We start from the raw sequence: 14,974 nt of genomic DNA on the forward strand, positions 1-14,974 counted from the left end.
TTTGCTCATAGACACAACAGTAAGTAGTAAAATGCAGAGTTAGAAATAAGATCTCTTAATATCCATTTCCAGGATACCTCATTGTCTTACAGGAAACTTATACAAAAAAACTAAATAGAATAAATTGTTTGTATACTCTAATAATAATTGATTAGTAACAGTCACAGCCCTTTGGGCTCAGAATTAAGATTGACACTTAAGAAACTTGGAAATGTGAACAGACCAGTTAAAACAAATGGGTGGATAGCAAGGCAAGTTCATGAAGCAAACAAAATTTCTAAGTTTCTCAAAAATGGGTACTAGGGACTTCCCTGGTGGTCCAGTGGTAAAGAATCCACCTTCCAATGCAGGGGACATGGGTTTGATCCCTGGTCTGGGAATTAAGATCCCACATGCCACAGGGCAACTAAGCTCGCGCACCACAACTACTGAGCTCATGCGCCTCAATGAGAGAGCCCACGTGCTGCAAACTACAGAGCCCATGCGCCCTGGAGCCTGCACACTGCAACTAGAGAAGAGAAAACCCGCGCACCACAACTAGAGAGAAGCCTGTGTGCCATAACGAAGAGCCCGTGCGTGGAGACAAAAGATCCCGCACGCCTCAATGAAGATCCCGTGTGCTCCAACTAAGACCCAATGCAGCCAAAAAAAAAAGGGGAACTAAATAGCAAGATAAAATTACCATTTATTTACTAATCATTACATATTAGTCATTTCTGTATGTACACTTAACTTCCTAGTATTATGATACATGGCCCAATAAAATATGATTATTAATATTTGACTGTTGGCTGTTGCTAATAATGCTGCTATGAATATTACAAATATCTGTTTGAGTCCCTCCTTTCAGTTATTTTGGGTATGTACCCATAAGTGGAATTGCTGGATCACATGTTAATTCTGTTTAGTTTATTTAGGAATTGCCATACTGTTTTCCACAGCAACTGCATTTTACGTTCCCACCAGCAATGCAGAAGGGTTCCAATTTCTCCATATTCCACCAATGCTTATTTTTTCCTAACCATCCTAATGGGTATGAAGTGATATCTCATTGTAGGTTTGACTTGCATTTCCCTAGTGATTAGTAATGTTGAGCATCTTTTCATGTGCTTATTGGTTATTTGTAGATCTTTAGATAAATGTGGCTTCAAATTCTTTTCCCATTTGTAATTGGGTTGTTTTTTTCTTGTTTGACTCCTTCCTTTGAAACTCATTATTTCTATGTACTAATTTGTAGGAGCTCTTTTACTTTTTTTTTTTTTTTTAGCCCTGTTGCGCAGCTGGTGGGATAAAACCTGGGACCCCAGCCGTGAAAGCACTGAATCCTAACCACTGGACCGCCAGAGAATTCCCTACCTATTTTGGATATTGATCCTTTACTGTTTTGTGTTGTAAAGATTCATTGTTTGTTACCTTATTCTTTTTTTTTTTTTTTTGTGGTACGTGGGCCTCTCACTGTTGTGGCCTCTCCCGTTGCGGAGCATAGGCTCCGGATGCGCAGGCTCAGCGGCCATGGCTCACAGGCCCAGCCGCTCTGTGGCATGTGGGATCTTCCCGGACCGGGGCACGAACCCGTGTCCCCTGCATCGGCAGGCAGACTCTCAACCACTGCGCCACCAGGGAAGCCCTACCTGTCTTACTCTTAATTTATCGTATTTTGGTTTAGAAGTTTTTTTGTAGTAGCTTCTGTCATTTTTTACTTTATGCTTTCTAGGTTTTATATTTTGTTTAGTAACGTTTTTATACTCTAATATGACTAAAAATATTTTCTTTACTTCTTCCACTTCACTGTTGTGGTGTTCTTTACAGGCTAATAAACAAAAAGATATTTGCTATATAGTTCATATTTAATCTAAAATTAACTGTAGATTATATTTTGTAGGTATAATTAATTAAATGCTGTGTTCGTAATTGACTCTAGATCTCTGTTGCTACCTTAACTATCTAGAATTGGAGGAAAATTTTTCTCCACATCTGAGGTTTGTTTTTTAAGAATTGCTGTCTCTGTGTTTCAGGAGTAGCTACTTAGCACATGATGCACATATATATACATATACATATATACATTGTGTGTTTTTTACTTAGGCAAATTTTTCTGAAATAAATTATATGTGAATATATTGTTTCAAATAATAATTTCTACTTATAATTTCTTTGCATTCTAGCCTTTTTCTTACAAAAAATTTTTATTTTATTTTATTTTTTAAAATTATTTGTTTTTGGCTGTGTTAGGTCTTCGTTTCTGTGCGTGGGCTTTCTCCAGTTGCGGCGCACGGGCCTCTCACTGTTGTGGCCTCTCCCATTGTGGAGCACAGGCTCTGGACGCGCAGGCTCAGTGGCCATGGCTCACAGGCCCAGCCGCTCCGCAGCATGTGGGATCTTCCCAGACCAGGGCTTGAACCCATGTCCCCTGCATTGGCAGGCAGATTCCCAACCACTGCGCCACCAGGGAAGCCCTATTTTTATTTTTAACTCTTCTGGTAATATTATTTTACTTAACATCTTTTGTCTTTTATTGTGTTGCCTTTTACATACAGGCTGATAAAAATATAAGCATAATTTTTCATCTGTGTATTTGTTTATAATAGTTATCTGTTTACAGAAAATGACATACAGCTTCATTCTTATGATTAGTTGGAGATCAATCTAAAATTATTAAAATATATCTACCATTAAAGTATATATACTTTAACATTTTAAAAAATTTACTTTGGGTTACAACTAATGTACAATAAGATTTTAACATACAATTTAAAAGAAAATTGTTTAAATCAAACCTACTGTATAATTTTAAATTACACAGTTTGTGGATTACAGAGTTTTAATCTAATTTCCACTATTTTGATCTAACACTTCTATTCATTAGAGGAATTAGGTAGTTCCATTTTCTTGAAATATAGCTATATTTTCTTTTCCTTTTAAAATATTTATTTAATTTATTTGGCTGTGTCGGGTCTTAGTTGTGGCATGAGGGGTCTTTCGTTGTGGTGCGTGGTCTGTGTGTGTGTGGCATGGGGGCTCTAGAGCACGCAGGCTCAGTAGTTGTGGTGCGTGGGCTCTCTAGTTGTGGTGTGTGAACTCAGTAGTTGTGGCCCACTGGCTCTAGAGCATGTGGGCTCAGTAGTTGTGGTGTGTGGGCTTAGTTGCCCTGCGGTATGTGGGATCTTAGTTCCCCGACCAGGGATCGAAGCCGCGTCCTCTGCATTGGAAGGCAGATTCTTACCCACTGGACCACGAGGGAAGTCCCTACATTTTCTAATACTTCTAATATTTCAAGTGTTCCTGAGTTCCCTTATCATTGCCTCACTTTTTTCTTGCAATATATGGATTTATTTATAAATACTCAAAATGTTCTTATTGTCATATTATTGCTCTTAGTGATTTCCAGAGTAAATAGATTTTAAAAGGTACTTAATTATACTTCTTTAGTATTATAACAACTAGAACATATATTTTAACTGTTTGTATAAATAATTTAAAATAATATCCATGTAGGTGTATTTTGTGTGGATATATTTCTGAGCAAGGTATTTATAGTGATAATGAATTGTATTAATTAGGGGAAATAATTGATATTTTTAAAAAATATATGTTCATGAAGCAAAGCCTTTTGTATTATGAGTTATGTTTATGTTATTAGTAGGTAGATTTTCTATAAAGCTGTGTACAGTGTAGCTGTTGAAAGTTGAACATTTGGCCTGAAGTTTTACATGAATTATTGGTGATTATATTGCATTAAATAAAAGAATTGAATACTCTATATTCAATTGGTTTGGAAACTCAAGTCAATTGTGTATACTAACTTACTTTCTAAAGAGAAATCTACATAGGATGGTTTAATATTTTGGAAAATTCTAAAATGCTAAATTGTCGCAATCATCGATGGCTATTGCATTCATTAGTATAAACTACAGTGTGTACATGAAATAAAAAAAATCTGTTAGCTTTTCATAATTTCCTTGGGGTGAGAGTGGGACCATGCTAATACAAAGGAGTTAGATTCTGTGCTGATTTTATTTCTGACTTAATATTTCTATTTCAGCTATTTAGACTTTATTCAATTCTGTGAATGGGTCACAGGATTAAACCAATAACATTGGTTTAAATGATCATGCAAATCATTCCTATTTAAACTTTTGTTTTGAAATTAGAGTGAAGGAACTTTTTGTTAACATTATGTAATTAAATTCTACAACTTTTACTTTAGTCCATTAAGAATATGATGGAGATTTTTCTTTTTCTTTCTGATGCCATCATTTAGGAATCAGCATTCCAGAAGTGTTGATATAGCTTTGCATTTTTCTTCCTTGTAATGACAAACTAGCCAGTGTGCATTCATAGAGAGCAGAACAGTTCTTGTCACTGGCGGCCCTTCTATGACAGAGAGCCTATAGACTGCCATAAAGTACAGCCTGTTGTGAACTGTCAAGTGAGAGTCTGCCAGAAACTCAGCAGACAGAACTAATTGGGGAGAAAAAGGATTTTTGTGCCCTCTTCTATTTCTTTCTATTCTTTTTGTTTTATTAGACACTGTTAAAGTAGCTGGTTTCTGTAAGATTTGTCTGCCTCTCTTTTCTCATTGCATGGATCACTTTTTAACTTAAAGTCTTTCACTGCAGGTCGCTGAGCACTTCCACATGGAGGTTGGCACAGGACCAAACCCGAGACACGCAACTCATAACGGTTGATGAAAAATTGGTAAGAATTCTCTACTATACACTGCTAGGATTCTGCCTTCAGGGTTATTTTTGTACAACAGATTTTTCAGATGGTGTTCTGGGTTCTTCTAGGAAAAGTGTATATAAATTTTAAGAAGAAATAATCATTACAAAAAGATAATTTGTGTTAAGCATTTTACACAAATATATACAAACATTAAAATTACAAAAGGCTTCCATTTTTGTGGCATTTATAAGTAGGAATCAATATTTTTATAATGAATATATTATTTTTAATTTTCTCAGTTACACTCCTATTTAAGTTGTAAGAACTTACCAGTACTATCTAAAATTAAGTATATTGGGTTTTTCTGGAGCCAATTATTGTAATTTTTACTGTGTGTATATATGTGTGTGTACACACACACATCCTATTTCTGCATTATGCATGAGAGATTACAACTAACAATACATGAGTAAGGTTCTTCTGTTAATCAGCAGCAGATAGAATTTTGGTCATCGTCACTTATAGAATTTTTCAGTGTGTGGTGCTACTTTAGATGCAACTTGTTATTTATACCTATATTGTACAATGGCATAAATTTTGTAAAGTTTCTAAGACTTCTAGTAAAAATGTGTAATCATATAAACATGCTTTTCATTTTATATCTGGTTTACAATTATCAGATATACGGGTATGTTTCTTGACTACTCCCTTTCTAATTGTACATTCTTTTGTCACTTAATTTTGAACCTGTAAACATAATTTAAATAATGGGTCACACTTAAGTTTCTGTTTGCACCATTAAAGATATAAATAGATAAATAAATAGATAAGTACAGACAATTTGGAAGGCTGGTTATGCCTAAGACTGCTTGGTTTTAAATTCTTGTCTTTAAATTCTCTCTTAGATCTGCCTCCTGACCTTGCCATCATCCTAGTCAAGGCTACCATCATTTTTCACCTAGATTGCTGCCCTGTTTCTTAATTGATCTCCATAGATACTTTAATCTTCCTCTAATTCACTTTCCACAGATAACCAGAATAGTCTTTTTGAAATGCTGGTTGTGTCATCCTTTTGTGTAAAATCCTTTGGTGTTTTTTACTGACCTGAGAGTAAACATTAAAATCCTATCATGGCCTTTGAGGTCTTGTGTGATTTAACTCCTGTCTTTCTAAGTTTATCTTGTGCCTCTGTCTTTTACACTCTGTGCTTCAACCACAGCAAGCCTGGAACTTGCTGTTCTTCTTTCCTGCTTCAGGGCATTCAGATTTCAGTTAATTATGCCCAGCTGCTTTTTACCAATTCCCTAGCTCTTCATCCAGGTACCATCTACCTGTTCATCAAGTGTTAATCAAATGTCACTTGCTGGGAGTTCCTTGATGGTCCAGTGGTTAGGACTCCATGCTTCCACTGCAGAGGGCCCAGGTTCTGTCCCTGGTTGGGGAACTAAGATCTTGCATGCCACGTGGCTCAGCCTAAAACCTCCCAAAAAAACCAAACAAAAAAACCAAATGTCACTTGCTTAGTCAAGTATAAGAGAAATGAGACAGGTGTGTGTGTGTGTGAGAGGAGAAGGATTTACACATGCCACATGTTCATTAATTAATGAAGGTACTATTATTTTACCTTTTCCAATGACCATCTCTTTTAAGCCCCAAGAGATTACTTTCTTGTTCCAGTATTATGAGGTTTACTCTCTATAATAAAGTTTCAAATTTTAGAGAGTTTGTTAGTAGCACTTGTAAGTTCTTTTCTTACTATTCAGTTTGCAAAGTGAATAAGTCAGAGAGCAATCTATTGCTCTAAAAAGGTGCTATGAAGCATACCAGAGAGGTATACAGACTGCTTCGAATTTTGTGTTTTTAATGATATCCCCTAAAATCAGTTGTATAGTTTTAATGAATTTTGTTGCCCTTTTTAGATTTTCCCTAGCTTTGTTATGTCTTTCTTGAAGTATAGTAGTCAAAATGTCAGTGTGATATTCCAGTTGAAATCAGTTGAAGTCTTATGTATAATTATTCATAGTTTTTTTTTTTTTTTTTTTTGCGGTACACGGGCCTCTCACTGCTGTGGCCTCTCCCATTGCGGAGCACAGGCTCTGGACGCGCAGGCCCAGCGGCCATGGCCCACGGGCCCAGCTGCTCCACGGCACGCGGGATCCCCCTGGACCGGGGCACGAACCCGTGTCCCCCACATCGGCAGGTGGACCCTCAACCACTGCGCCACCAGGGAAGCCCTATTCATAGTTCTTGAAGTGATACTTAATATGGATAACTGAAACCTATAGGTAATTTTCAAACCTAAGTTTTTGCCATTCATTTAGTTTTATATTAAAATGAAAGTATTAAGTAATCAGACAGGTAACATAATGCCAGTAGGGGTTTCATGTCTTCTTGTTCCTACACACTGTTGGATGGAGAGTTTAATAAGTAGCGTAATGACAAGACCAGGGGCTGAAGGGTACTTCCAGAAATATTGAGCAATTGGAGTTGATTATGCTTGCATTTTGAACAAAAAATGATTCTAAAAATGTGTATATCAACATTAATGATAAAAATATTTCAAAATGTGAAGTAAATCCTCATGAGTGTTTTAAAAGGAGATGTGGAAACAGCATTTTAATGTCACTATTATATAAGGTAAACCTATTTGTTAACTTAGTATACCATTTTTATTAATTACTCAACACTACTGTTATAGACTACTGTTATATTTGTATCTGAAATTGGATAGAAGCTTGAATCTTAATTGGAAGGTAAGGGAACTAGCTATTATGATTTCTATTGAACACTGTTATATAATGTATTTTTAAAATTAATACAGGTATACCTATTAAAGCCCAGTGATTAAGCATATGGACTAAACTTAGTTGGGGACCAATTTCAGTGGTTATTCTAGTTTTAGAAAATGGATCTTAGGAATTTAAAACCAAAGGATAACTTTAGATGTTACCTAGTTATATTACTTCATCAGGTTGTTTTTCATCTAAAAAATTGTTTAACATTTTATTCAGGAGAAATCTGATGTGGGAATTCAGTTAGTAATAAACTAGATAAAAGCTGAACTGCTGGAGGGTGAGGGTTGAGAACATGAGGGAAGAAGACCTGTAAGTCTTCCCTAAGACATGCTCCTCTCGGGACTTCATAGAGTGAGAGTTGGAAGGATAATTTAATGTTCTGCCCTTTTTTTATTGGACTGAACAACTGGTTCTTAAACTTCTGTTTTAAAAATTTCCAGCTGATTCTCATTTCTTTTGAGGCTGCTCTTTATGTTACTGATCAGTCATAATTATTAGAATGGTGCTTCTTATGTAGAAAAAAATAGTCTTTAAAACAAATGAAGGGGCTTCCCTGGTGGCGCAGTGGTTGAGAATCTGCCTGCCAATGCAGGGGACACGGGTTCGAGCCTTGGTCTGGGAAGATCCCACATGCCGCGGAGCAACTGGGCCTGTGAGCCACAACTACTGAGTCTGCGCATCTGGAGCCTGTGCTCTGCAACAAGAGAGGCTGCGATAGTGAGAGGCCCGTGGATCGCGATGAAGAGTGGCCCCTGCTCGCTGCAACTAGAGAAAGCCCTCGCACAGAAACGAAGACCCAACACAGCCAAAAATAAATAAATAAAAAAATATGTCAAAAAAAACAAAAACAAATGAAGATGGAATAATTGTATATCCAAATGCAAAAAACCAAAAAACAACAAAAAACTTCATTCATACCTTGCACTATACTTAAGAATTAACTCAAAGGCCTAGATGTAAACTCATAGTCTGAAATATAAAACTGAAAATTGTAAAACTTGTAGAAGAAAATGTAGGAGAAAAATCTTTGTAACTTTGGTTTGGATAAATAGTTTTTAGCTATAACACCAAAGCATAATTTATTTTTTAAAAAATTATGAAGTTGGACTTGCTCACAAATAAAATTTTCTTTCAAATTGCTTTGAAAGGCATTGTTAAGAGAATGAAAAGACAAGCCATAGATTGGGAGAAAATATTTGACAAACATGTTATCTGATAAAGGAATTGTATCTGAAAATAAATCACTTATAACTAAATAATAAGATATTAACTTAAATAAAAATGAGCATACACTTTACCCAGAAGATACTCAGATGGGAAATAAACGCATGAAAAGATGCTTAACATCATTAGTGATTATAAAATTGCATATTAAAACTACAGTGAGCTCCCACAACACACTTATTTGAATGGCTTAAAAAAACTGACCATACCAAATGCTAGCAAGGATGCAGAGCTACTAGAACTCTCATAGGAATGCAAAATGGTACAACCATTTTGGAAAATAGTGTGGCAGTTTTTTATAAACATATGCTTACCATATAATCCAGTAGTCTCACTTCTGAATATTTACCAAAGTGAAATGAAATCTATGTTTACACAAAATCCTGCATGTAAATGTTTTTAATAGCTTTATTAATAATTCCAGTAACTGGAAACACTCTGTCAGTGGATTTCTGCACACTGATTAGGAACAAACATGCTTCTTATTAGCATGCTTATTAGCATGCTTTATGCTAATAAGAAGCCAGACTCCAAGGCTACGTACATACTGTGTGATTTCATTCATTTGACATTTTAGAACAGGCAAAACTCTAGGAACAAAAAACTGATGAGTGGTTTTCAGGATTGGATGTGGGAGGAGGAATTAACTATAATGGGCATTAGAAAATTTTAGGGGGTGATGGAGAACTGTTCTATATCTTGATTGTCGTGTTGACTTTTTTGTCAAAACCGATATTTTTTGTGATGCATTTGTTAGAAAAAAACAGAACTGTACACTATAAAGGGTGGGTTTTACTGTTCATCAGTTTTTTTAAAGGGAAAAGGTTGTTTCTTAATTTGGTGCTAAGCTGTTTCTTTATAAATAATGTCCATTGGTTCAAGATCTGCCCTTGGGCTTCTCTGGTGGCACAGTGGTTAAGAATCTGCCTGCCAATGCGGGGTACACGGATTCGATCCCTGGCCTGGGAAGATCCCACATGCCGCCAAGCAACTACGTCCGTGCTCCACAACTACTGAGCCCGCATGCCACAACTACTGAGCCCACGCGCCTAGAGCCTGTGCTCCGCAACGAGAAGCCACTGCAGTGAGAGGCCTGTGCACCACAACGAAGAGTAGCCCCTGCTCACCACAATCAGAGAAAAGCCTGCACGCAGCAACAAAGACCCGATGCAGCCAAAAATAAAATAAAAATAAATAAATAAATTTATTTAAAAAAAAAAGATCTGCCCTAATAATATATGGGGCATGCCATTTTCCACATGATAGCTTTCTGTATATTTGAAAACAGCTCTTTGGTCCTAAATCAGTGGTTCTCAAAGAGTGGTGGGGGGCTGAGGGAGCAAAACCCTTATAGAAGGTACACAGAGTCAAACTATTTTCATAATTATTCAAAGACTTTATTTGCCCTTTTCAGTGTGTTGACTTTGACACGTATGTTACAAAAGCAACTGTGGCAAAACTGTTAGCACCTTAGTGTAAATAAAGGCAGTGGCCCTAACTGTGCAACCTGTCATTGTATCCTTCACTTCCCTGCATTTGAGGTTTCTTAAAAAAGAAGCTAGTTTCACTTAATGTCTTTGATGAAGCAGTGAAAATTATTAATTTTTAAAAATCTCAATTCTGCATATACACCTTTTTTATGTTCCATGTAGCAAAACAGAAGTATGCGTAAAACTCTTCGGCATACCGAAGTACAGTTGTATCAAGGAAAAACTTGTATGGTTGAGTTGCCATTGCAAACTGAACCTAGTCCTTTTCTTCATGGAACACCTTTTAGGTGAAAAAACAACAACAGATGACAGACACATTATGGTTATTCAGTATTCAGTACATGGCAGACATCTTTTCAGAAATAAACCTGTCACTTACAGGAAGTGTTGCCCATGATAAACTTCAAGCTTTGGAGTGAAAATTAGAATTTTTGTAGAACTTGATTCTGCCACTGATCTGAATGAGCTCGACAACTTCCCAGTACTTAAGGACTGTTCTCATGGGATTGGTAGTGCTATTAATGAATGTGACTTTTAAAATACTGTGTAATGAAATATGTTAACATTTGGAAGATCTGCATACTTCTGTGAACCAGTATTTTCAGTAACTGACATATGATGGTTATAAAATCATGAATGGGTAAAACTTTCTTTTTCTTTTTTTTTTTTTGTTAAATAAATTTATTTATTTTGGCTGCGTAGGGTCTTCGTTGCTGTGCACGGGCTTTCTCTAGTTATGGCAAGCAGGGGCTACTCTTCGTTGCGGTGTGTGGGCTTCTCATTGTGGTGGCTTCTCGTTGCGGAGCACGGGCTCTAGGCACGTGGACTTTAGCAGTTGTGGCACACGGGCTTCAGTGGCTGTGGCTTGCAGGCTCTAGAACGCAAGCTCAGTAGTTGTGGCGCACGGGCTTAGTCACTCTGTGGCATGTGGGATCTTCCTGGGCCAGGATCGAACCCATGTGCCCTGCATTGGCAGATGGATTCTTAACCACTGCGCCACCAGGGAAGTCCTGGTAAAATTTTCAATTGAAGTGCAAGAACCAACCATGGATTTAATGAGAGAATGAAAATATTAAGGTTATTAAAATATTGCTCCCCCCTCTAATTACATATCTGTGCGGGGATGAGTTCTCTTCATATATAGTAAGCAAGACAACTTAGCCAACAGTTTGAATATAAAAACAGAAGTCAGAATTCAGCTGTCTTCTATTAAGCTAGACATTAGAGATTTCAAAAGTGCTACTCTTCTCAAATTTTTAGTTTTTGAAATATACTTTTATAATGTTATTTATATTAGTATATAATCGATTTATTATTATTTTAGACTAAGTTTATGTTTAAATTTCTCTCCATTTTAATTTCTTATATGATAAATATCTATAGGTATATCTCATATAAGCAAAATCTCATTGGGGTTCCATAATATTTAAGAGTGTAAAGGAGTCTTGAGACCAAAATGTTTGAGAATCATTTTCCTAAGTCTTCTCTTTTCTGGCTTAAACATCCCCAGGGCTTTGGTTCATTTTACATGAGTTTCAGTTAATTCATCATCTTGATTACCTTCCAGTTTGACTGAATCCCTTTTAAAATGTTGCCAGGATTTCTCATGATACTTCAGATGTATGGTGCAGGATACGGTGGGGATTATTACCTCTGTTCTCTTATTTTTTATTTATTTATTATTTTTTTTTGTGGTACGCAGGCCTCTCACTGTTGTGGCCTCTCCCGTTGCAGGCTCAGCGGCCAGGGCTCACGGGCCCAGCCGCTCCACGGCATGTGGGATCTTCCCGGACTGGGGCACGAACCCGTGTCCCCTGCATGGGCAGGCGGACTCTCAACCACTGCGCCACCAGGGAAGCCCCACCTCTGTTTTTTTTTAATCTTAGCAGTCTAGTAAGGCAACTTAAAACTTAGGTCCTCATACTTCTTCTTACGTGGATTTCTTGGAGAGCTAGAACCTCAGACCCTTTTTTATTTGTCCCGTCATGTTTCATTTCTTAAATCTTAAGTATATACTGCTTATTATTATTATTTTAAAAAATATTTATTTTTGGCTGCGTCAGGTCTTAGTTGTGGTACACAGGATCTTTCGTTGTGGCTCACGGGCTCAATAGTTGCGGCACGTGGGCTTAGTTGCCCTGCGGCGTGTGGGATCTTAGTTCCCCAACCAGGGATCAAATCCGTGTGCCCTGCGTTGAAAGGTGGATTCTCAACCACTGGACCACCAGGGAACTCCCTATAATGCTTATTATTTTAAACTGTTATTAGATTAGCTCTAGGGGCATGTCACCAAGTAAACTTTAATTTTCTTTCTTTCTTTTTTTACTGTTATATCTGACAGGTAGAATTTAATATATATAACATAACAAATTAAAGGAATTTTTATAGTGTTTTGTGGATGTCGATACCATACAAAGAAAAAAACGTTTTATTCTGTGCATCAGTTGTATATTGACAACTTGTATCCTATCCTTTCTTTTAGGAATAGAATGTAGAGGGGTAAAGTCTGCTTAGCATTTTCTAGTGTAAAGAATTCTATTCTGTCATTTTAGAACTATACCTAATGTTCACATTGTTAGAAAACAGATCTTCAGAGAATAAAATTGTTGTAATACCTGGATTACTGCTAATAATGAATTTTATGTCAGAGCACATGGTAAATTTTTAATCAGTCATTCTTAATATCTTCTCTCTTGTGTATAAATTGCTAGCTATCCTTTTCATTTATTCTTGCAACTAATAAAATGTCAAATATCAAAAGAGGTGATGACAGCGTCTTAGAATAATTTTGTTGATTTATGTAGAAGCACAGTGTTTAAAAAAAAATTTTGCATGATGCAACTTTCGTGGGTTGCACCATTATTATTTTCAAATATGTGATACTTCCTACAGATAACAAGGAAAGCTAAGTTTGCTAGGCCCTTGTTCTTTGTGGCAGGAGCTGCTGTGCTGTGGAGGTTGGGTGAAGAATGTCTTTGCCTTTGTGCTTATTAAGAGAGTAACTTTTTTTTCTTTATGCCACCCCACCCCAGTCTCCTTTCAGTACATTTGATGAATACACAAGTCCAATGAACACATTGTCTTTTTATATTCACTTGTATTATACAAAAGAGAGAAGTTAAATTTTCAGTACTCTTTGAAGAGTGAGTAAAGGCTCCCTCCCCCACAAAGCAACTAAAGCATAACTTAGACCTGCATAGGTACATTTTTGATTTGCTTTTTAATCATTTGTATTAAGTGTTTTAAAAATACTAATTCCTGTTTTTCACAATTACCTTATATTAGCTATCAACTGCTATAGTTAATCTTTTAACATACAAAAATAAAAAACTACCCCGATAAAATAAGAATTGATTTCAGTTTATTAATAAAAATAATGTGAAATAAGCCTTAATAGTTTGACATTAGTATATTACTTCCATAAAATTATGTTATATGCCATCTTTCCTTCATTCTTCATTTATTTATTCAGTAAATACTTACTGAGCACTTAAGTGTGCCAGGCACTATCCTTCAATGTTTATATTGATACGTTCAGTGGTTTGTTTTCATTTAGGTACTTGGTTATTTTATCTAAAAACTATTAAGCACCACCTGTTTTAAATTTTATAAAGGTGTTACACTTAGTTATACATGCAATCTCAACATACAAGCATGTAAGAAAGGAAACTTTTGTTTTAGCTATCTGTAAATCTCAAATCTGTGGCGTGGGGTGAAGGATGGCTACGATTTCTAAACTTTTTTTTTTCTTTTGAAAATTTACATGATAGTACACACTATTAATGTAAAATCCTAATATTTTAGATGTTTTAAGTAGTCTGTATTAATATCTTTATTTAAAAATTAGGTGTGCATGTAAAATAAATAGAGTCAGTGTTTTGAATATTGCCAATTTTTTGTTTGGCTGTTTGACAGTTACTTCCAAATAGCAATAACACAGCAGTTAAAGGTTTGTTACTTGTTGATACTTGCAATAATTAATTGCTACTTGATTAAGCACATGTTATTAACACATTCAGCCAACAAATATTGCTGTTTTAGAATGTCTGCAAGCAGCAAGTTATTTAATATAAATTTATTGTCACTTTAATAAGTTTTGAATTTTTTCATTGCTTGTATTACTGTAAGAAATTTTAAAAATGAATGATTTTTGCAAGTCTTTCAAAATAAATCCATATTTGCAGCACCAGTATTTGTTTTATGTTATTTTTGCCTCCTACGATACTAAAAGTTTATAGATGAAAACTTTTTATAAGTCTGGAAACTTGAATTAAAAATCAGTCATTAAGAGGTGACCTGCACAAAAAGATAAACCTAAGTTAAAGGCTTATATTTGCTTTGACTGCTTGCTTTTTTTTTTTTTTTTTTAAGGGGTCAGTTTTCTTTTGGTGAGATTACTTTCTTTTGGTGTATGGCAGCGCTATCTCTGCTAGATTATTGGAAGGAGTAGTGTCTGCGATTGGGGTTATACAGCCTTCTAGCATCTCAAGTGTCTGTTTTGTCTGGACTTTCCTCACGCAGCATTCTTGTGCAAAAATTTCAAGGCTTTAGTCTGGAGTACCGGGTCAAAGGATATGTCTCTTTGAAGGGTAGACAGGAGTTTTTTATGTTTTATTCACTAAGTAGTATTTCATTTTACATCAAAGAATAGTAGCCTTTGAGAACCTTCCATGGTGGCAGTTTAGCATGAAAGTTTTTTTTCTTTAAGACTTGCACTAAATATGGAATAATGTTTTTTCATGTTTTTTACTTTGCAGATGCTTATTTATATTCTTGTATTTAGATGAGACTATTAAAAAG

The 14,974-nt window shown here is 35.9% G+C and overlaps 1 protein-coding gene across 2 annotated transcripts in view; it reads left to right on the forward strand.

Moving 5' to 3' along the window:
* NDUFS4 (NADH:ubiquinone oxidoreductase subunit S4) overlaps window positions 1-14,974 on the forward strand; it is a 119,694-nt gene that overhangs the window by 46,103 nt on the left and 58,617 nt on the right. For both annotated transcript variants that reach the window (XM_029217557.1, XM_029217556.1), the window contains exon 2: window positions 4,620-4,698. In XM_029217557.1, the coding sequence (XP_029073390.1) occupies window positions 4,620-4,698 (79 nt within the window). The remainder of the gene's footprint in view (window positions 1-4,619; window positions 4,699-14,974) is intronic.

The sequence above is a fragment of the Monodon monoceros genome, unplaced genomic scaffold, assembly GCF_005190385.1.
Source record: "Monodon monoceros isolate NGI ecotype Baffin Bay Population unplaced genomic scaffold, NGI_Narwhal_1 Super_Scaffold_12, whole genome shotgun sequence".
Classification (NCBI taxonomy): Eukaryota; Metazoa; Chordata; class Mammalia; order Artiodactyla; family Monodontidae; genus Monodon; species Monodon monoceros.